The 24,842-nt window shown below is 38.0% G+C and overlaps 1 protein-coding gene across 2 annotated transcripts in view; it reads left to right on the top strand.

Moving 5' to 3' along the window:
* The window catches only part of nol4la (nucleolar protein 4-like a), a 48,766-nt gene extending 29,082 nt beyond the window's left edge, over positions 1-19,684 (top strand). Inside the window, exons 5-11 of one of the 2 annotated variants that reach the window (XM_053504210.1) lie at positions 6,238-6,391; positions 11,159-11,469; positions 11,762-11,947; positions 12,738-12,926; positions 13,272-13,391; positions 13,715-13,904; positions 14,037-19,684. In XM_053504210.1, coding sequence (XP_053360185.1) covers positions 6,238-6,391; positions 11,159-11,469; positions 11,762-11,947; positions 12,738-12,926; positions 13,272-13,391; positions 13,715-13,904; positions 14,037-14,254 — 1,368 coding nt within the window. In that variant the 3' untranslated portion in view covers positions 14,255-19,684. The remainder of the gene's footprint in view (positions 1-6,237; positions 6,392-11,158; positions 11,470-11,761; positions 11,948-12,737; positions 12,927-13,271; positions 13,392-13,714; positions 13,905-14,036) is intronic. The other variant, XM_053504212.1, reaches the window with a different exon arrangement.
* Positions 19,685-24,842: the final 5,158 nt, after the last annotated feature.

Genomic DNA, 24,842 nt, shown 5'->3' on the forward strand with positions numbered 1-24,842 from the left:
AAAATCCTTCTCTGCCATCATTCTACTACTCTCTCTTTGTATACTTACTGATTACTCTCATAACTCCAGACTAACATCCCTCACACCTACATAAGCACTCAGACGCTATAGCTGCAGGACCTTTCATAGTAATTCATTCATCATATAAATAAAGATGAATACCTACATGATTTGCCGCAACACTATACTGATACCTGGCTGAGAGAGATGGAAGTACCCGAAACTGTCCTGAAAATTCCTGGGTGTAATTAACCTCTGTTTAAGTAGAGGGCGAGGAAAAGCAAATCAAAAAGACCTGAGTGGATGCGCAGGCAGGTGGAAACGCCCACAAGCTGTCAATCATGCTGGATCAGGCTGCTCTGTCATTCTGACTGGGCGTGGCTTTACAGCGAGCAGTGACCCCGCCCCCTCGCTGTGAGTCCTCGCGAGCCTGATTCACACACCGGCTCTGTGAGGGAAAACACACGAAGGTTAAAAAAGCCTCTAACTGGCTCCTTAGGGGAATTTACGCGAAAATATTGGCGCTATTAAAGAAAGGTAGGAGATAAACGGATTTATACACTTCATTAATTCTGAAGAGCTGCATAGTTAGCCCATTGCCTGTCTCGTGCCACATGCTAACCTTTCTGACAGCTCTCGAAGTTACACCGCTATGACCTCAGAACACTGAACGGGCTTCACACAGCTGATGCGTCTTACCGTAAAACACTAGATATTTTTTTTGATTATAGTAGCCAGAGTGGTTATTAGCCCAGAATATGGATTATTTTTATTTTTATTTTGTCCTCATGTCCATAAAAACTTGCTGCATTGGAGCGCTGTTTACATCTCACTGCTCACTAATGTCCTAATGTGTGTGGCTGTGTGTTATGAAGATTTTAATTTTGATTGGAGAGAACATAATATTAGTATTTTTAATGTCTTACTTTTTATTTTAATTTATATCCAAATGAAACTATAATTACTTATGTGTAATGTCCTATCGTCTTTGCTGCAGTGGGTTAAAAAGGTCCTGCTAAAAGAGAAGAGCTTGTAAGTTCCTGCACTTTAAGTCTGATTAGTCCTCTGATCACTATATTTTCCACATATTATAAGGTAAGAGTATCACTTTTGACAGAGAGAGCATTTATGATATCCTTGCCGTTACTGCGGATATCTCTGTGTCTGCAACCTGACCGTGTGTAACAACCATGCTTTTGCACTACTCTAGGGTCCTGGTACTCGCCATTTGCATTAAATCAATAAGTTCTATGAGCGCCTCTATACGAGAAAAGAAAGAACATGTGCAAGAATACATATATTTCACACACACACACACCTTTTTTATTCATGATTTATAATAATAATAATAATTTTAATAATAATACCTGGATTGAAACTCAATATTAGTCCAGCATTACTATTCTTCCCCAGAAACAGAGCCGAATTTCTGCACGCTTCTTTTGCCAAGTTATGTGAAACCGCAGAGGTGTGATGGCATCGTGCTTTAAGACAGTTAGTATCTTGTGTTTACATGCCAGATCTGTGGATAAAAAAAAAAAAATCCAATCCAGTATTTTGTTGTTGTTCTGAAGACTTGTTTATTACTGATCCAAACATAAATATTACATTTTATTGTGTTTAATATAGATAGATACATAGATACATAGATACATAGATATAAAGAACATTTATTTATCCGAGAGTTTGTTAACAGCTTGTTTCATACTTGGTGAAAATATTGCAGGAAAAACTGTTGTATAATAATTAATCTAAGAGCAAAGTATCAGAATCAAAAACAGGTTTTATTTGCGTCGTATGTGGACATGCACAAGGAATTTGATTCCGTCTGTTGGTTTCTGTCAAAGTACAGACATGCATTACAATGCTTTTAACAAATATTTTAAACAGCATTTCGTTTATAAACAAGACACTATACACAGTACACAACGTTCAATAACTATACAGATTAAATGAAGAGTGCAAACAATATACAGAGTATGTAACAGATTGGCAGAAAGAACAGAAAGAACATGTGCAAGAATACATATATTTCAGATACTAGGGATACATCAACCCTAGTGAGTGAGCTACTTAACGTGAGTGTGCATGATAATGCAAGTAACCATCGTGTGCATCATATATGATAAGGGAAGGTTTTTATGTATGTATGTATGTATATATGTATGTATGTATGTATGTATGTATGTATTTATTTAATGAGAGAGAGGGGCATGAGATGAGATATGCAATCAACTATTGTTGTAATTATTTGGGTTTTTTTGTTAATGTTTTATTTTTCCTTGTAATTTTTCAATATTACAAATTTCAAAATACAGTGCACATTTTTATAATCACTCTGAGAGAGTGTGTAGTGAGCCCAGTCGTTGACGAACGTTGTGCTGGATACAGCATGTGTTTTTATTTCTTAAAGACTTTATGAACATAGTGAAAAGTAGAATGACGTATTAGGACCCAGTCACAGTAGCAGTGGATTAAAATGCTTAGTTTTAATCCTCCTACCAGCATGTTGGAATGACTGGAGTGTCTGTTCTGCACTCCCTCTCTCAGTCCCTCGATCCTTGTCTGCGTCTCTCCTCATCCCCCATCCCGTGAGGCCAGAAGCAGCTGGACAGCAGCCCTCAGTGCTCAGTCCTCTCTCAACTCATTAGAGCATTTACCAGAAGCTATCTTCTTCCTCTCGAAATCTGTTTGTCTGCTTGCTTTATCCCTTCTACCCACTGCTTAACCTCTTGATCTCTGTTTCTGTTTTTCTCAACACTTTTAATTCAATTCAAATTCATTTAATCCCTTAAACTTCTTTGGCATGACTGTTAATGAAGTTATTATATTGTCATTGGAGAAATATTCATTTAAAAAAAAAGCATAAATAGGCTTAAGCTACAATTTTTCTGTACATCTAATACATAATCATTAAGGGTATATGGTACACTATGGGCATTCATAATTTTGGTATGATCTATGTCATGTCCCTGCGTGCCATAGATCCAACATAAAGCACTTTAGCCCTTTAAAACTTTACATGGAGCCAGGGGCGTTTCTGGGATTTTCAGTTAAGGGGGGCTCAGCCCCATAGATGTTTAACACATATTTGGCTTGTTCAGAATCAGTACATAAATGAGTCTTCTTGATCACACACGCTGTTTACCGTATAAACCTTTTTCTATGTACAGGTACAATCAGAAAAATGTAACCAGATAACAGCATATAACTTTAAACTAACATTGATTAGCAATATAAACAACAAACCTATGAGGCTGGACAATGGAATAAACTGTGTGGGTGCCAATAATGTCAAACATTTATCTGTTAATTCTTTGACAATCAATGTTGGGAACACAGTGTTAATGTGCCTAAGAGGCTGCCCTTTAAGAGAACTGAACTGTAGAACTGAACAGAGAACTGTAGATGGAAGGTTTATATAGGCAGTTAGGTTTTCCAATTAAAACTATAGGTTCATAGGGTATGTATTAAGGACTTCATTTTCGCTAGAGGAAACAGCTGGTGTGATGAGGGTAAACACAGCGAAGATTTAATTGATTAATCCCTCATGACATTTTGTAAACTGTATTTATAAGAAAGGATTGCACTGATGCAGATATAACAATTTATCGAAAAACACACACCTTGCGTTTATCCTCCCTCTGTGATGACGAATTGAAGACGCCGCTGAAAGACGGGGAGGAGCCAAAGGAGCCGCTTTCAAATGAAATTTAAAGACGACGATGGGCGATCACCAATTTGTGTGAAGTTTATGGAGAATTTTTAGGGGGGCTGAGTACAAATGTAAGGGGGGGCTAAAGCCCCCCTAAAAATGGCCTAGCGAGGCCCCTGCATGGAGCGCTGTGTCTCACTATGATGCAAATGAATTAACAGGCACTATTTTATGTGATGTTTTCCGTGTAAAGCAGAGAAAATGAATAGTGAATGTGATAACTGTATGTCTGTTGTACTTCTGTGTAATAGTCCTTAAAGCTTTAATATCACACACCTAGTTATACTATACATATCACAATTAATTTTTACTCCTTAAAATCAAATCAATAAGTACTTAACTCCAAGTTAGATTTCCACAACGGTAAGTCAAAAATTTTGTCTTTTTAGACTTCATAGAATGGGTGTCAATAACAGCAGGTAACACAAAGACCTGCAAGATTTAACATGCACAGTGATTTATGTTTCACTTTCTTTGTGTCAGGTATCACCTAGCCTTTGACAGATTATTTACCACGTAGACATGACTGAAATCTTTGCGCTGTCCATCAAATTTGAGAAAGATCCATGTGGTAACTTTTAGTTGAGCTAAGAGTTTTCAGGACGCGTCTCCTATCAGTAGGGAGCCATGCCAGTCAGCTTTTTACTTAAGTGCTTTGTCGCATTACATTAAAAGCTTTCGTGAAGTATCTCAATAGGGCAGTTTGGAGGGGGTGTGTATTGTAATCATAGGCCCAAAGGCCAGTAAGAATGCATCTATCTGTCTCTCTGTAGTTTTACTCCCCCACATACCTCCATATTCAATGCACACCCGTTCGACCTTCTCTTTCTACAGCTTCACTTCATGTCTGCCGGTTACTATGGGAATTGATAAACATTAAGCTAGAGGGGCAGATATAACATAGTGTAGGTATGAGGCTCATATATTCATTCTGAATGTGAAATTGGTATTCCCGTTATCTATTGTCTCTAGGCCTTTTTGGATGAGAGCACCGGAGGGTGAAGTAGTGGTGGGGAGAGATGGGGAGGTGGTGGGGGTATGCATAGGAAGACTGCTAGTGATTTTTTGGTGAGGGTATTGGTGGGGGAGGTTGAGATGGTGTACTGTATTAAAGGTTCTACACGCATAGGCAAACTGATTTGTTGGTATATAGAGAGTGTTTAGAGTAGTCATTAGAATAAGTAAGAGTGCGGTTTAGGTAATGTGGAAATTGTGTTTGTGTGTGTCTAGTGGGGAAGAAGGATTGTTATGGAGGATGGCACATGCATGTGATAATATGTTGGGGACTGATGAATGCTTGCAGCAGTGGCTCAAAGGCATTCATTGGAGATAGCACTGTTTTACCACTTAATAAAGCACACATCAAATAGATATTATGTAAAGGTTAATGAGTTTTCTTTAAGCAGTGTTTTCAGATTCATGCTGGATAAGTTAATGTAAATGTTTATAAAGCATACTAGTAAAGGAAGGTTTTAGACCAAGAATGAAGCGCTAATATTAGCAGTGCCAGATGGCAGAGCTTGTGTGAAGCTCTGCAAGTATCTCTGAACCAAAATATGCTTTTTTTGTCCATTTTAATGTTACAGCCATCCGTCAGAGAGAGAGAGGTGTCTTCACATGTCTTAATCTCATGCACTACACACAGACACACACCTTTGTCTTACTATCAGCCCCGTTTTATTGATATAAGTATCGGTGGAGCCCATTTTATTATCTGCTTACACTTAAGTGTCTTTTTTTTAAAAAAAAGAGCTGCTGTTTTCTTTTCTTGTGGCAACCAGGCAGTTGTCCTCACGAAGTCAAAAATGGTCAAATAATCCTCGATTCCTATCATTGTATAACAGTATACCCACATTAACAAGACACATGGTATAATCAAGCCAAGGCAAGCTTCTACGTTGTTTTTTTTTATGTTGTTTCTAAGCCTACCCCCATCCTCTCCTTCCTGCATTGGCACTCATCCCCATCCACTTGTCTCCATGTCATGATAACGTGAGCATCTTTGGGGAAAGTTAAAAATAGCATTTTTTTTCCAAGTCCCTTATTATTTAATGTGAAGCCATTCTTCTCACTTTTCTTCCTTCCATTCCCAGTATATTAGGAGTGGAAACACATCTTCATGAAGTTACATATTGTTAGAAGAGTGACACAGCCATTTTTATGCATTGTTTGTAATTTTTTTTTTTTTAATTATTATTCACTATTTATATTAAGAAGGGTCATATTTAAGCGAGAGCAGAGTGAAAAGTCTAAGTCGATATACTTCTGCAGTCGCTAAAAATGTAGCACTGCTACTACAAATTAGTGACAGAAAACTTGTATAATTTGTATAAGACCTGCTTTTTTGTATAAGGTAGCATTTACAAATGAGATTCATTTAGTAGAAATTATGTAAATATATTTTGGGTGTTTAAAGCAGTTTGTTTTCTTCCCTCATCTTTTGCTTCTCCTCGCTTTCTCCTTTTACTTGTCCACCTCATCTATCCCCTCTGCACTTTTCTCCATCTGTTCCACCCTGTTAGGATGAGAGTTCGGTGAGCAGTGAAGACTTGGATATGGCTGAGCCAGCATGGGGCTCTACTGAGCGCGCGCCAGCAGCAGCGCCCAGCGGCACTCCTGAGCCACGACCAGAGAGGAAGACCACGCCCCCTCAACCCAGCATTAAAGAGGAGGAAGGTTAGACAGTGCTTTCCATCAATTTTCCTCTCATTTCCTCTTTCTATCCAGTAGGGACAGCTAGTTTTCATGGCCAGCTCTGGTCTCTCTCAACAAAACACATCATGCTATTATAGACTTCAATTTAAAAAACACAGCTTGCCCAGGCTTCTCATATTTTTTCCGGAATGAAATCATTTAGCGAAGAAACCAGTGTTTTTATGCAGAAGATAATGAACGGCTGTATAACACTCAGGAGCTGCACTTAGTTCACTTCTACCACTATATTATTTTAATAAAATGGATATATTCAATTATTTTCTTTTTGATCCACAGATGTTTTGAGCAAATGAAATTTTAAAAAGAAAATATGCAGTTAAATACTTTTACTTTTACAACCAACTGCACAAGCTTTGCATCATTTATTAAAAACCTTATGGAAAATGTGTTTCCATATAGGATATTAACAGCTTAATTACCATAGAATTTATAATAGAAATTGTTAGAACATATCTTGGTACTATTTTTTAATAAAAAAGTTGTTAAAATGTTCACATTTTCTTAACTGTTTATATTTATACAGCCATCTGCTGTTTAATGGATAATGCCACCTGTGTTTCATGCATATTATTTCTACTGTGTTAAGTAATATAATTATTTGGGTTTCTAATAATAGTAGAATGATGTTATCTTAATAAAGTAAAATATATAATTGGATAAAATCACACTAGCCTGGACTCAGACTTTTGGATTTTACTGTGTGACTAAAAAGAGTCAGGTAAGTGCCTTGTGAAGATTATTTTTGATGACGAGTCCATTACAACCTATTTTCAGGTCTTTGCTCTTACACTTGTCCATTATATACTGAATGGGTTCTTTTTAAATGACTGCCAGTGTTATCTAGAACCATTAAGAGAAGTTTGAAGGCTTTCAGAAGCTTCATGCTATAACACTTAGGCTAGTTTAGACTCGCTGTTTAAAATTATGACTCAGTCTGTTTCAGGCTCACTGAGGATTTAAGTGAATACTGGGCATGTATTTGGGTAAACAATTATATTTTTAAAAGCATGAAAATAAATATATTCTCATAACTGCATTCTTTTATTTTACTTAAGCCCTTAAAACAATTTTCACTTCTCTACTATCTATATAAATATATATTTTTATAAGCTTTTTCTTTTTGTCCCTTTTTGAAGAAAAACTCTACACTTACAGTATTCAATTCCCCTGTTTTACTATGTGTATGGGTCTTGCTTTCTCCCAGTCTCTTGTGGCTCCATTCCGTTCAGTGCTTGGACTGATTGCGGCAAAGAGGACGGTTTTCTAAAATGGCTGCTTGGGGAGGGGCTGGTTGGTCACTCAGAGCCAGGCCGGGGAGAGGAGGAGCAGCTTGCACTGCTGATTTTGTGGGTTAATCCTGTATAACCAGGGATGGGGAAAGAGGGCGAAGAGCAGCACATAGGGCTGAGGCTTTCTTGCCCCTGACAGAAAGCTGTGGAGAGTCCAAGGGGAATTATCTTAAAGAAAGAAAACAGTGTTAGGAAGAGTGGTCAGGGGTCAGCTCCAGGTCAGTAGGTTACTCTCATCTACTGCAATAGCATGAAAGGGCCTATTTCCTCTTTGCATCCTTTCAGGAAATTGTCTTAACGGTCACTACTGCCTGCCCACATTTGCGAATACTCTGCTTTTTTATTCCTGTGTGGTGTCTTTATATAGGAATAACAAACCCAGCAGATTTTGTTATGTAAAACTTTAAGCTTACTTACTGTAAATGTATGTATTTCTTGTTTGTCTGTTTGGAAAGGTAATGTTTGGCAAAAAGTCATAGACTTACTGTTGAACAGTACTGTATACTGTATGTTCAGATACGTAAATAGTCAATGGTTTTTACGGCTAATACCACATTCTTTACATTTATGTTCCTTTTAGTAATATTTCTTGTATTTCTCTATTCCTTTCTGCTATGGTGCTTCCCTCTACTCCTACACATACTGTACGTGTGTGTTTGTAGGAACACCATGTAAATTGACGATACAACAAGGTCAGCGGATGCTGATGATGCAGTGTATTGCATGCTTCAGACCACTGAATAAAATCCTGTCAGGTTTCAAATTTATGGAAAGGTGAAACTTATTCACACAATTGTCATGTGCGAGACACTGCTCACTGATTTAGGTTTTAAATAAAAATGCCTGTTCATTGGGCATTGTGGGGCATTTTTTTATTCATCATTAGTTTTTTTCATTTGTTGTTGTAAACAATGAATAATGTAAATAAAAAAAACTCTACCCCAGACCATCATTGTGAAGTCATTAAAAAGCACATTTTTGCTGTTTTTTAGTTCAGCATAGTCAGGAGTTGGGTCCTTGGGCAAGACTTTTAACCCTTAACCCCAGCCACAGTGTTCAGTACCAGTCCCAAGCCTGGTTAGAAAAATAGGAAGGTTGTGACAGGAGTGTATCCGGGATAAAACTTTAGCCAGGTCTAATGGATCAAATGGTCCAATGTGGCAATAAATGGGACAAATCCCAAGAAAGAAAATAATGATGTTTTAAGTGGTGTTTTGACTAAAATGTCTGATTTTTGAACATTTTTATTTAAACTCATATATTGATGTGTGGCTATCAACAAAATAGCTCTATTAAAGCTTCCTAGTTAAGCTTTTTTTTTTTTTTTATCAAATACGTTGTCTTTCAAATGTTGTCAGTTTTGTGAACGAAGTAGTCAATGCTTTAGTTATAAACCATTGTCCACAAATCATCACAAATCACACACTGATCAAGATACTGACCATCACTTATACCCTTTGGTCAACAATTAGAGACTCTTCCACAGAACAGTGCCTTTTTTGGAGGTATAAACTTAAAAAAAATAAAAAAAACACTAAAAGTGTATTCATGCATTAGTGGATAGTGCACGGACAAATAGTGTTCACATAGTGGCAGTTATTTAGGACAGTTTGATACTGATATATGGAATATCAGGGGTGTTATGTGTGTGAATTTGGGGGAGCCTTGAATTGGGTTGTTGTGACAGGTTTTGTTCAAAGAATTGCCTTAAAAGTATTATTATACACAAATTCTATACATTTACACTAGTGGCCACTGCACAACTACACTTTCGTGGTCATTAGTTAAATCACTTTAACTTTCAAGCCACTTTAAATAAATCACTTTTATGCATATTTGCATGCACAAGACACTTTAAATATGTGGATTGGACAACCCTGGACATTACCATTTTTATTACCATTTATATCTAACTTCATTCCACACAAAAATGCCAAAAAATCTATATTTACTTTGTACAGCTGTTTTTTTTATTGGTCTATATTTCTCCATATATTTTCTTATATTGTGTATTTTTGTTGTACAGTTATTTTATTTTAATTTTATAATTAATTTGAGTCTTTCTTAGTTAAGTTTACCTTTTATTTTATTTTTCATATTTATTTCCTATTCATAGTCTTTTATTTTAAGATCACGAGCAGTTGTCTAACCATTTTACTGCATATCGTACTGTGTATGACTGTGTATGTGACAAATTTTGAATTTGAATGATAAATATTAGCATAATTATATTTCACTGAAATATAGGACAGTAACTGCTAGCTTTTTTCAAACTTCGAATGCTTTGCACATGTTTATGTGAATATATTTATTCAGATCAGGTGATACTGAATTAGTTTTTAGGTTGTCAATTTTGCTGTGCTTTCATTAATTTATATGATTATATGATTCTATAAGAAACCAATCATATAATATTCAAAAGGAAAACACAGAACAGTGCTTGGTGTTACAAGAAAATTATTGAACACCACTGTATGTCCTTAAATGAAATATAGCAAAATATCTAGACCAAAAAAAGAAAAGTTGGAAGATTGTTATAAAATGTATGTGTGTGTGAGAGAGAGTGTGCAAAGAGAAGAGCACTGATATTGCTGAATCCTGAGGGAGGTTATGTTGGGTGGGGGAGCAAGTGTTGGATTGCAGAAGCCACCTTTCTGAAAGTGGAGAGAGGGGCAAAGCATTCAGCCAGTGGGCTTTTTTATGCACAACCTGCAATACTTGTGTGCTCGACTGTGTTGTTTATATTTTTATAAAAAACTTACAGGACCATGTGCGTGGATGGTGTGCAGTATTGTGTTGATTATTAACACAATGCATGGAAAGAGCTGCAACCTCTTGCTTTGTTGCCTTTTCTCTCGAGATACGTGGGTGCATTTTCCATTCTTGTCCTTCCCCCATCCACTTTTCTGTACATCAGCTTGGTCTTTCCCATCTTCTATTCTTTTTGTTTCTGTAACACTTGCTCTAATGCACCCTTTCTGGTGAAGGCTCCAGATCCTCTCCTTCCACCTCTCTCTCTCTTTCTCTTTCAGTCTGTCTCTCTTCCAGTAATATAACCCTGAACTGACTCACCTGACCGTACCTAATGTACATACACACTCACTGAAATAGCCTCACTGAAAAAATGTAACACTGTCCACTACCCACACCCATACAAGCAGAGATACACATATGTATACACACTCGTTTATCAAAAGCACATGTTAATAAATGAAGATGCATATCAACATATAATGGCATAAAGTAATTTAAATTTTGATCGTATTTATCTTAAACTATGTTAGAGGAATACACCTTTATGTTTTTATGTTAGTTGTTGTCATTGTGTTAGTAAGGTTGATTATTTGGTAAAAGTGGATATGCGGGGGAAAAAACATTGTTAACATGTTGTCCTTCCTTTTTGTTTCCCTTCTTCTTTCGTTATCCTTTCCTCTCACAGATGACTCCTCTTCTGAGAGTGCCAGCACTAATGGCCTTCCTTCCCTTGCACCTCCCACCGGTGCTGCCGTGGTGACAGCAGGCATTTCTGTGACAGATGGCATGGTTCCATATGAAGAGGTGACTAGCAATGGAACCACAGCACCACTGGACTTCAGCACCACCTCATCCTCGTCATCCTCAGAGGAAGGCCAGCAGCCTCTAAACCTGAGTGACAGGCTGGTGCCGGGCGTTACTCCCACACTTGCCCCATTCCCTGCCGATCCTAACAGGAAGCACACAATCAAGACAGAGTATGGCAACAAGGTAACGGTGAAAACATTTTTTTTAATTACAGAGTGTTCTACATATAGGCCATGCATTGTCTCTAAATGTCACATTACCTGCTGTGGTACACTGTGGGATTTCGAGAGTACGCTGCATATTCTCCACTTAGATTTTAGTAGGCGTAGAAGTAACAACTAGATACCAGGACTGTAAAATAAACACACATCTGAAATGTAGCACTGAGAAATGAGACCTGACTCCAGTTTGTGTTTTTATATGTAATGTTAAGGTGAATTAAAAAATTAATAATTTTTTTTCCTGATGCGTCTGATTCCAGTCTCCTCAGTATAGCTCAGGAAGCTACGACTCGGTAAAGACTGAAGCAAGCATCTGTGCCGAAGACTTGAATACGACACGCACTCAGGTCATGGATGATGACGATGATGATCATGATGACCATGACGACAGTGACAAGATTAATGATACAGAAGGTCTAGACCCCGAGAGACTCAAAGCTTTTAATGTGAGACCTTGTTTTGACAGTTTTTTGATTATACAGCGCTCAGCCATAACATTATGACCACTGAGAGGTGAAGTGAATAGTAAAGAGCTAAAGAGGTAAAGTCCTGCCATTCATGTGGATGTTACTTTCACACATTCCACCTACCTAAACATTGTTGCTGACAAAGTACACCCATTTATAAAAACATTATTTAGTGATGGCAGTGGCCTCATTCAGCAGGATAATGAACCCTGACATAATGCGAACGTGCATCAAGAATGGTTTAAGGAACACAACAATGAGTCTGATGTGTTGACTTAGTCTCCAAATTCTCCATATATGTCCATATATGGAGCCCTCACCTCTTAATTTGAAGGACTTTAAGGATCTGCTACCTACAACTTGGTGCCAGATAGTACAGGACGTCTTCAGTGGTCTAGTGAAGTCCATGCCTTGACGAGCCAGGGCAGTTTTGAAGCAAAAATATTAGGCGGGTGGTCATAATGTTACGGCTGACTGGTAAATTTTCACAAATTCTCCCTTGATCTATCACTCTTGGATTTTTTCCTTTTTTTTAGACAGTCTTTTTTTTCTCTCCTTGCATTCTTCCCTCGAAATGTCTGTGCTTTCTTTAAGACTGTTATTAGGCTGAGTTCTATTTTCTTTTGATTTTTACCAACATTCATCCATATTCCTTTGTACTTTTCTTTTCATTTAAATTTTATTTTGCTCCTTCCATTTGCAGTTTCTTTCTGCCTTCCACCTGCTGTCAAATACTCAAATTCACTGCTATTTCCTTTCTTACTCCCAGATGTTTGTACGGTTGTTTGTGGATGAGAATCTGGACCGAATGGTGCCCATCTCTAAGCAACCAAAAGAGAAGATTCAGGCAATCATTGAGTCCTGCAGCCGCCAGTTCCCAGAGTTCCAGGAGCGAGCTCGAAAACGCATTCGCACCTACCTCAAATCTTGTAGACGCATGAAGAAAGGGGGCTTTGAGGTATAGCATTTTTAAAAATGTAAATATTTGTAACATGTGTATATTAAAAATATACACCCACTTGATTTTTAAGCTTGTGTAGGAGTAAAAAAATAATTCCTGAATACTAAAATAAGCTAAAATAAACAAACATAAAGAAAAAATTAAACCTGGATTAGGATGCCTTTCCAGATTACTATTAACCTGCTGTTTCTGAAGTTTAAAGAAGATATGTCCTGGACCAATCATTAACATATATAAAGAGCTTATTGCTACTATTTAGTAATTTTGACAATGCAGGAGGGTTTATCATTCATGGTGTATTAACTTTTCTTTCACTTTTTGCCTGATTCGGCTTCTGCTCAGACACGGCCAACCCCACCACACCTTACCTCCGCCATGGCTGAAAACATCCTGGCAGCTGCCTGTGAGAGTGAGACACGCAATGCTGCCAAGAGAATGCGCCTTGACATCTACCAGAACCACGTGAGTGTCTTTCTCTCTCTCACAGAAATACACGCACAGGCATAGGCATAGACACAGGCAGGAAACTAAATGAGGAAACAAAAATCCCTGTAATCAGTGACTGAACATTCATATTGCATATACATGACAAACTTGTACCAAAAAGGCATTGAATAAACATGCACTATTATTAAGCAGTTATAAAAAAAACACATGAAGAGTTCAACTGCATTTTTGTGAACCAACAATTTGCTGAAATAAATTATTAAATAAATACAGAAAATACCCTGTACAAAGTATAAAATGTTTAATGTTATTTTTTTTCCTTCTGCTGTCCTCTGCAGGACGAGTCTATTACTGCAGACAAATCAAACTCCAGAGACCCAGCCGCTGTGGCCCACTCAGGCTTCTCATTGGCTGCCTCAGCCTACTCCCAAGACCAGCTGTACACCAATGGGGGCCTCAATTACAGTTTCCGTGGTTACGGAGCCCTAGGCAACAACCTGCAAAGCAGTGCAACAGCACAGAGCAACGGTTAGAGGCTAAGAGCTTTAGAGTCAAAGTGTTTTCATCTGAAAGACATGCACGTCATCCTGCTCTCTCTTCTCTCACTCATTCGTCTTTGTTTTCTCTCTCTCTCTCTCTCTGTCTCTCTCTCTCTACCAGGTCCCACTGACTTGAGTATGAAGTCTGTAGGTTCCAGCTCCTCCTCCTCTAGCTCTAACAGTCACGGTCAGGGCGGTGGAGGCGGAGGAGCGTCAGCACAGCTAAGCCCGCCTGAAGTCACGGCAGTGCGGCAGCTCATCGCCGGTTATCGTGAGTCCGCCGCCTTCCTGCTCCGCTCAGCTGACGAGCTTGAAAACCTCATTCTACAGCAGAACTGACCAACCACCCCCTAAACCCCCCCCCACACACACACATATACACATACATATGCACATACACAGTCATACACTCACAAAACACACAATCAGATACATACATGAATTGGGATATGCACACAGCACATTAAAATGTATATGTAGCTACATGGCCACAAGCAGTTGCACAGATGTACTACAAATAGACACATGTACACACATAAACACACACAAGCACACACATACGCATACGTGCACAGTGTCCCCAATATTTATAGAGCTACCTACTACATTCTTCATGATAGCCTTATTGTTATTATAGTGTCTTTGCCCTAATCCCTTTGCCCTCAGTTAGATTTGTTACAGGGCACAACTCTCTGTACAAGGCTTCGATAAACTACTGTTCTCTTAATGCCAAAGGCCATGATCTGAGAAGGCCTAATCTCTGAGACTGTGCAGTTACATGACCAATACAGGCTTGATTTTGAAATGATGTCACTGTACAGAGCACAATCCATGATGCAAAAGCCATCCGATGGACGACTACAGAGGAACACTGCAGCACTTGTGGGAGATAGATTAGCATAATTCTACACAATCAGTTTGGTATAACACAGTATTGCGAGTGTGACTAGAGCAAACAGATTATGCCATTTCCTGTGCATCTAGTTTGTATCATTACCATCCTGCAGTCAGAGACCATTATTATTTTTACAGTTGGAGATTATAGGGTGTGGGATCCTTTGTAGCCCCATAGATAGTTACACCATAGGTTATGCACTTATGTGTGAATGTAATTTAATTTAATTCATTTTAATTTAACTTAATGAAACTTAAAAAAAAAAAACAATATAGGCACAAACGAATTGTCCATATTTATTGGTAAGGCAAACTTTTTTTTTTTTCTTGTTCCAGTCTGCTCTTAGTCAGCTATGTGACAGGTTTACATTCAAGAAAGGGTTGAATGAGTTGAGAAGCAGCCACACCAAAAAATAGAGCACAGATTATCCTAATCTGGTTTTATTCAGATAGACATCCAAGTACAAAACTAGTACAAGTTTGCCCAACCGCTGCTGGTGCACAGTCTGTATATTCAAGCCGTAGTTAGCTTCATAAAAAGTGAATCCAGGGGTATGTTTTAAACAGGCCGCAATATACAGGATCCAGCATCAGGTGGACCAACCAAAAAAATCTGTATGAAAATGTTCTGTAGAAAAAATAACACCCTTAAAAACTCGCTCAAATTAGGTTTGATTTTTTTAGCAATTATTTATTTATTTCAATAAGTTGCACATGGCTTAAACAGATATGATATATATAAAATTCTCGAACAGACTGAAATTCATTACCATATATATACTTTTTTACAGTATAGTATCTTGCATAGTTATTTTACCCACTTAAACTTTTTGTAGCGAAGAATTCCCTTTCAAAATTTAGTCATCTACCAATTCCCACCTTCCAGCCAGCTCTCTCTATCATACTGTGAAGGGTAAAAGCTAACATGTGCTTCTTATTAGACATGTAAAGCCATGTCTCCCCACCCAGAGCACATGGGAAATATTGTTCCCTTGACTCTGGGCATTGACTGTGGCGTTGGTGGAATTCATACTGACGATCTTCTAACTGTCATTAGTTTATATTTGGCTCTTTTTATCCCTAGTGGAATAACAGAGACTGGACCTTTTCTCATATTTATGTTTAATTATGGTCCACAAATCGATTTTAATTCAGCACATGGATTTAAATTCACTTTGTGGGCTGGATTACAAAAAAATTGTTGTCCCACTGCCTCCCCACAGGCTGTATATATGTCTACAAGATGTAAACAGCAGACCCAGTAGGAAATTATTAGCCTATAAGTTTATAAAATTGCCATAGAGACAAACCTTTAGTTTATACTGGAGATACCATCAAAAATAAATCGGGGAATTTGTTTAATATCTAATATTTGATTAATGCTACTGAGTTTGGGGGTAAGGTGCAATGTATATGATAGGCTAATATTTTTAGTGCAGTGTGTGAAAATTTCACACACTTTTCACAACATAGTTAAATTCTTTACATACGTTTATTCTTTCTCATATATAAAAACAAAACATACAAACAAAAACTATATTTAATGATTTGATTGATGTTGCCTGCTACAGATTTATAAATTTAGTCAAATGGGCATGTCAAGACTGTTGGACATTATGCAAATGAAGCTGCGCTGAGATACTTACACCCCCGCTCTCGACCCCTCCTACACACCCCATTGCCTTTGCAACCCTTTATCCTCAGCACTGCAATGAGTTCTGGGAAATGAGCTCACAAAAACAAAAAAAAAATTAATAAAATAAGACAAAAGACTGCATTTCCCATGCTGCATTGCAAACAAATTTTGTTAAGTTGTGAATGCTGCTCTTGTTTTCTAACCTCATAACTATGTCACTTTCATACTGCACGGGGACCAATAAGAACCATCTGAGGAACTTATTTATGTACATATGCATAACTGTTTAAGCAAAGGGACCTAATTATCAGTGGAAATAGGCCAAAGCTTAAAAAAAAAAAAAAAAAAAAAAAACCCACCGTACTACGTATGTCATAATTCATGTGATGTCAGTCTTACCAGATAAAAGGGTTTTGATTGGCTGGTCACCTTAGTGATTTTCCGAATAATTTGAGGTTCAACACTTACATCTCCTACTCCTGTCATCAAAACTCATTTGTTCATTTGAGTGATGTAGTGCACATAGCTATTTTACACCACGTACTCAGACACCGAGCCCCCTTTTGCTTGTCTCACGCCACCCTTGTTAATTTCAAAACATTCAGTTGAAAGTTAGTTCAGGCCTCGCACAACAAGACACTGTATTAAATAAAGCAAAAGACAATCCTGGAAAAGTTAAGCAGTGTAAAGTTATTTAAGCTATGTGTTTCAAGCCTTCAAGTGGAATAACAACACTCCAACTGTTGTAGCCATAATCAGAAAGAAAATTAATATGAACCAGAAATCTATTCCTACTGGGGGTGTCAGGTAAGCGGAGCGATGCATTTCCACTGGTTTACTGTAATTGTTTATTTTAATCTAATGTGTGTGTAATTTCTATTATTTTCAATTCTATATATGTCTGGAAGATTTATAAAGTCTTTACGTATGCCTCTAAAGGGAACTGACACAATGTAGACACAAAATTACACTTTAGCCAATTCTGCGTATAACAGGGAATTCAGACACGCAGAAGAATACAATCTCACAAAGACCATGCAGGAATTACATCAGATTACATCTTAAAATTATTTAAAATATTTAAGCACTTTATGGCTTGTTTAATTTAGTAAATGTCTTAAATCTGGAATCAAGAATTATAATATTGGAAAACATATGTTACTGTACGCTTTACTGCTTCAAGTAATTTATTTATTTGTTGAACATTTATTTAACACAGAGAAGGCGAAATGTCATTATTCTTAAAGATGCACATGTTTTAGCGAGACCGGCATTCAAACAGAAAGTGGAAGTGGTATCCGTTGTCAGACACCGTGAGAAACAGTTGATGAAGGGATCAGTTTGATTTCCCATGCGTGTTTTAGCGAGACCCGCGTACTGAATAAGGAGTGTATAGTGATTCGAACACATAACAGTGCTGGTATGTCCACTTGCTCTACACGATCGTTTCTGTTCTGTTTTCTTTAGTGAGATTTCATGTGAAATAACGTAATGTATTTATGTTCGTATGTTGTTTGAGAACAAGGTCTGAGAGCTGTGTAACTCTTCACAAAGAAAAATGCAAGACACATCTAAACAAACATGCTCAAAAACACACATCGAAAAAATTTAAGCTTTGGAGGTAAAAAAAAATGAAGAAGAAATGCTATGACTTATTTTTTTATAAGTGCAGCAGAGGTCTGCAATCAAAATGTGGTAACAACCATTGCCTGTGTTCTTTTCATTTGTGGTGCTTTGTAAGATTATTGTTATTGTTCTTACTATGATTATTGTATTTGATTTGTTTCTACTCCTGTACCTGCCTGGAAACTGTAGGCTGAAGCCTGGTTTCTCTTTGTATACCAATGTGAAGCTTTGTATTATTTTTTTCTGGTTCTGACTCAGTGGAAGTGTGTGATGTTTACATGTACAGAGGATTAGATTCTTTTTGTTGTTAGTTAATTTTTTTCTTTTTGTTGAAGACCCACATACCCAGCCTCAGTTTGTGACTTCAAGTTGTTTCTTTAATCTTGTGCATGGAGGGGCAATGTTATGTAAGAAAGTTATAGAGACTTGGTTAAACCACTGTTAAGGTCCTTGCACACTTAAAATGCATACAGTGATCATTTGTGACTGTCTGTCGTCGGTTCACGTTAGTGTCCCAGAGCGTGAGAAAACTCTCATTGTGCTTTTATTCCTCAAGACATTGGTCTAGTACAACTGTTATAGAAGCCTGTTTTCATTTGCAGGTGTGTGTTACCTCTCTGTTAAACACTGTTCAGTTTTTTTGCACTTGAGAAGTGTGTTACTTCCTCAGCAGTAGTTCAGAATGAATCAGGGTTGGGATCCATGTGCAAGGGCCTTGAGAGGCGACGTTTCAGTCCCTGATGGTGGATGATGGTGCTGGATCAAAAAAAAAAAAGCAGAGAGAGAGAGAGCTTCTTATCAGCTCAAAGTGCAACACTAGTTGTCCTCCCCATAATATTCCACAATGGACCTGATGGTTAATGATTTTTATTACTACTTTCACTAAGACTTGAAATAAATATTGTACAAGTAAAGCCAGTGATATAGGGGAAAGCATAGCCTCTGTCAAACTGCTCGAGTCAACTAAAGATTTTCAATCTGATTAAGGCCTGCTATGTTTGAATTTGCACTTTGACCTTTTGTAGAAGCTTCTCAGCGATTTTAAAAGCCATTCCCCTCATGTTGTTTGCCCATATGGGGAACATAGGAACCTCAGGAACTGTTGAATCTCTGAGTTTTTTTTTTTTTTTTTTTTTAAATCCAGGCCAATATGTCCTGATTGACCAGTCCTCGTGCTCTCTCTCAGCTACCACATCATTTATATTGAATTTGCTATATATCCTTTTTATATTTATTATTGTGATTTTAAAGTGGATCTTCTTTTCAGTACATGTGGCTGAATATTTTAATTCTTTAGAAAAGTGTTGATAAATATAAATATATATCTGAATATATGTGAAGCAACTAAAAGATGGAAAACATGGCAGGTATATCCATTTGTTTGTTTCATGCAAAAAAAAAGAAGAAGAAAAAAAGACTTGGGTGGGAGGGTTTCCCACCTTTTACATATCACTTTGATGAGAGACTCATTATTGTCTAAAAAAAGACTTTTTACATTTTCAACGTGGTGTCAATGTTACAGTCTGAAAAACTGTCGGGTTTTCCACCTGCTGCAAAGTTGCTAGTTCCTTTCCTCCAGAGGTGTGTGTTACTGAGTTGCTAAATAAAACAGTGAGCTGTATGTTGGTCTTGACTGTTTTTTTTTTTTTTACTTTCAATACACGCAGCATTAGTCTTACCAATTTATCAATTACATAGAGTATCGTGCTGAAGTCTTGAGTCAGCCTATATGGTATTTTAAAAAACATCTAACTTGAAGATAAACCAGTGAAAAACAGGTTCAAATGAAGACGGATTATCAGTCTGCTAATTAGAATACTGTCATGCTGAATGCCGAGTAGTTGGAGCAGATGAGAGTGGAAATGAGGTTGCTGCTAAGGTAGTTACATAACCAATTTTTAAATTGTGTATTTAGGCACTTTGTAGCTTGTCATACACTTTTGGAAATAAAGATACAGTTTTTTACTAATGAAGGTACAAACCATTTTCCCTGGGGTGGTATCCTGGGCACAGAACTGCACCCTAATATAGAGAAACAAATTTGTACTAATTCTGTCAGTACATTCAAGGACATTATTTGTACCATGGGCCACCGAAATGTGCCTTTAGTTTTATAAACTTGCTGGTACATTATTGTACCTTAATCAAAGGTACAAATCTTGTCCTTAAAGGTACCACCCAAGAGAAAGTCCTTTTGTACCTTAATGGTGCTAATGTGTCTCTCTGGGAACTATAAAAGTAATTTTCCTATTGAACAAGACATTCAATCAATTTATTATTAGAAACTGAAATTATATCACATTCGTATATTTGAAAACTGCCTTAGATTAGAAGTAAAATACACGTTTCAGGTTTACAATAAACAAATATTTTAAAACACTTCTATTAGCTGAAAAAACTTTCACAAAATGCAATCACACTAAAATGGTACAGTATATAAAATACAATTTTAAAGGATAAAGCCATGGTTGTGTGTTGTGGTCTCAAACTACTTTTCACTCTCCGTTCTGACAGAAAACACTTTAACGACTGCAGCGACTTCAGCAAATCACAGTCGTTGCTATTCCCAGCTAAAAGTTATCGTGGGCAGCAGATAGCAAACACTGCATGCACAATATACACAAAATAACCTAATATTATGGACATTAATTGTTTCAAATACTGTAGATTAACACTAGAAGCGCTGCGCCAGTGTCACCTACTAAAAACGCGGTTCAGCGGTCATTTGACCGCCTATTGTTTTGAATGGGAAGCTGCTGCTGACACACAATGATCGCTAGATGGCGCTTTCACCCAAAGCAAATAGTTTAGCTCCAAGATCAACTTGCACTTGGACAATGCGCCATTTATTCCCGCGTTGATAATAAGCGGTATCTTTTTTTCATATTCAACTGAGAAAACCTACTACAGAGTCTCTAAGGGCACAAAGGAAGAGAGAAAAAAACAAGTCATGTTTGGAATTATAACCCAAAGTTTTTGACTTTTTTCTGCTGTTTTTTCTCCTCCTTTGTCGATCTAGGGGCTTCGTACTATAACAAAAAGGAAAGCTCTACTTAATTTTATATCGTATGGAGAAAATTTTATTAGTTTGTTCATTCTATTTGAAGCTTCTGAACGTCTCGGAGCAGCGATTTAGTTCTGAACTCGCTTCCGTGAAATTATCGCTAAAACAATATTAAATTTGAATAAATCAGATCTACTACAGCAGATAATAAACTCTGCTGTCATAACCGAAGCAAACACCACGATTATGCCTCGTGGGCATAATGTGCAGACATTTAGTTGATGGGGCGCTGCCCCTCTTGCCCCTGAATAGAGCCAGCCTCGATTACACACACATACACACACATATATAGCATGCATCGAATACACACACACACACACACACACACGTGTATATATATATATATATATATATATAGCATGTATCTCTATACATTTGGAATCTGCATCTACATTTTCTGTTGCATGTATAGAATTAGTTTCAGCTGAAACTCATGATCAGGGGTGTTGGGGTACTTATGTAGTGATAATTAGTTTCAGCCAAATCATTAAAACTAACAATAGACTATGAGAGGTGGTTGGAAGGTGTTACTCTGAATATAAACAAACTAAATACAGCTTTTTTTTCTCAGAGGTAAACAGAAAAGTGAAGTTGTTTAGCTGTTAAGTGTCACTATGTCATAACCAGTAAAACAACGTGGACTCATCGCTGTGCTTGTTGTAACTGAAAAACCGCTGCAACTGCCAGTTGCAACAGTCTTTCCTCTCCGTGACCGCTGAAATCCGACACGACACCACATTAGGTTACGTCTGGACTCATTTGCATATCGACGGTCATTAGATGTTGACCGAGGGCTCAGGGGAGGTGTGTGTGTGTGCGCCCGCGCGCGCCTATTTCGTGTACTTTTATAAACATATAAACAAACAAAATACAGCTTTTTTTTTTTCTCAGAGGTAAACGGGAAAGTGAAGTTGTTCAGCTGTTTAGTGTCACTATGCAGATGTTACACTCAGTGTAGTTACCGAAATCTTTGATTTAGTTCTCATTCAGTGGCCACACATCACTTCCACATTTCCCTCGCTTTTATGCATAAGCAGTGAAACAATTCGCAGGTTTATAATACACTGCGGCCAAGTGAACCACGTTCCCGCTGATTAGGCGCGTGGTCCGTTGCCTAGCAACACTGAACGAAACGTATGAAGGTAAAACAGTAGCAAAACCCGAGAGCTTGCAAATTCGAATGTGAGAACTTGTAAAATGAATATTTGTATTTGTAAGTTGAAATTTGTACTCACAGCTCTGATGTAAAAAGCTGCATCTATAGATTTGCACACCTGTGTTTTGAATTCGAAGTTGCAGATTAACAGGCACAATTGTGTACTACACATTTATCTTTGCGCTTTACTTCAGTTTCGCTGTACAACCACAAGTCGGCGCTCACAACCTCTCAGATCTGGCAGTACAACCTCAAATCCCGGCGCTCTGACTTTTGCTACTCATTTTGCGATATTCCTGTAGCAAAACTGACTTGTGCGCTTGTAAACGCGGGGGCGGGGCTGGGGTGGGAATGAAGTCATTTTATTGGTCAATGCCTCACCAATGAACATTTAATTGGTTGGAGCCATCCAATGAAGTGGGACGTTTTGTGCGCGACGTCACAGACTACACAGAGCAGCTCGCGCCGTTTCGGTGGTGGTGGTCGTCTATGCCAACCAATTAAACGACATTGCTGAGCTTTTACTGGTATATAAAATCCAGTAAAACTAATGATAGTTATTAAAAAAAAAAATCCAAGCATTTAAAAACAAAATAGCTAATACATATGCATACAAATGTTTGCATTGTGGCTGGCGTTGTTCATTAGTGAGGCATTGACCAATAAAATGACTTCATTCCCACCCCAGCCCCGCCCCCGCGTTTACAAGCGCACAAGTCAGTTTTGCTACAGGAATATCGCAAAATGAGTAGCAAAAGTCAGAGCGCCGGGATTTGAGGTTGTACTGCCAGATCTGAGAGGTTGTGAGCGCTGACTTGTGGTTGTACAGCGAAACTGAAGTAAAGCGCAAAGATAAATGTGTAGTACACAATTGTGCCTGTTAATCTGCAACTTCGAATTCAAAACACAGGTGTGCAAATCTATAGATGCAGCTTTTCACATCAGAGCTGTGAGTACAAATTTCAACTTACAAATACAAATATTCATTTTACAAGTTCTCACATTCGAATTTGCAAGCTCTCGGGTTTTGCTACTGTTTTACCTTCATAGAAACGAGGCATAATCGTGGTGTTTGCTTCGGTTATTATCTTAGTTTATTATCTGCTGTGGTAGATCTGATTTATTCAAATTCAATAATGAGGCTTTATATCCTCAGGAGGGGTCATTACATATGTAATATGTAAAACAATATTGTTTTAGAGATAATTTCACGGAAGCTTCTAACAGAACGAACAAACTAATTAATTTTCTCAAAACCTTATAAAATTAAGTAAAGCGAAATTCCCTAAATGTCCTTATAAAATATCGCTGATTATCAACGCCAGAACGAATGGCGAATTGTCGATATTTTATGGAAGTATATATATATATATATATATATATATAAATAATAAACTGCATATATGGAATGAAACCTGAGATAGTTACATATACGCACTGAATGACGCATAAATAGTATGCGCGATTCCTTGCGCCATCTGCTAAGAGAAATGAGAATCGCAGGTTGGAAAAGACAGGAAACGTCATGCCGCCATGCAGCTGTCAGCGATTTCACGTAAATAAGAGCAAAATAGCTTTATACTGGCTTTTACTGGTGCGATTTTAAAAATTTAAGCATACAGGGTGATTAAGCTCACAGAACTAGGAAAAGTCATGAAAGGAGGGTCCTGGAAATTGATCGAGTGTGAAGTATTTTTTTTTTTTTTACCCCCTTGCGGTCAAATGACCGCTGCTCGGCGCTTCTAGTGTTAAAACCTGGCAGCACGGTGGTGTAGTTTGATTCCCGGCCAGGCTTGATTTTCGTTCTCTGTGTGCATGGAGTTTGCATGTTCTCACCGAGCTTAGTGGGTTTCCTCCGGGTACTCTGGTTTCCTCCCACAGATCAATGACATGCAGAGTAGGCTGATTGGCGAATGTGATTAGACTGATAGGCTGATTGTGAATGTAGTGTGTAAGTGTATGTGTGTGTGCCCTGCGATGGTTTGGCACCCTGTCCAGGGTGTACCCTGCCTCGTGCCCTAAGCCTTCTGGGATAGGCTACAGGCCCCCTGCGACCCTGAATACAGGATAAAGCGGTATAGACGTTGAGTGAGATTAAAACTTGTCCTAATGGCTAACATCATTGTTTGCAAAACTAAATAAGGTAATTTAATTCACTATCTTTAGGATGGGTGGGTAAATGTGCAATTTGCAAACTGATATATAAACATAAATAATCACAAATAAGAAATGCCACATTTAAATCACGCCACAATTTAATTTGATAATGTCGAGTTATATTAATAAAATAACAGCCTGCTTTGTCGCCTGCTTTCCGCTCGCTGTCCTTTTTTTTGGGGTGGGGATTTTTTTCAGATTTTTTCCCTAATTTAGTCGTGTCCAATTCCTCCCCGTCACTAGGGGGCTCCCACATTAAGGCTACTACTACCACTCAGTCGGGAGGGCCAAAGACTATCACGTGTTTCCTCCAAACCACGTGACGCCAGCCGACCGCATCTTCTCGAACTGCTTGCTCACGCACCGCTGGGGGCGGCGTAACACACTCGGAGGA

The sequence above is a fragment of the Clarias gariepinus genome, chromosome 9 (assembly GCF_024256425.1).
Source record: "Clarias gariepinus isolate MV-2021 ecotype Netherlands chromosome 9, CGAR_prim_01v2, whole genome shotgun sequence".
Classification (NCBI taxonomy): domain Eukaryota; kingdom Metazoa; phylum Chordata; class Actinopteri; order Siluriformes; family Clariidae; genus Clarias; species Clarias gariepinus.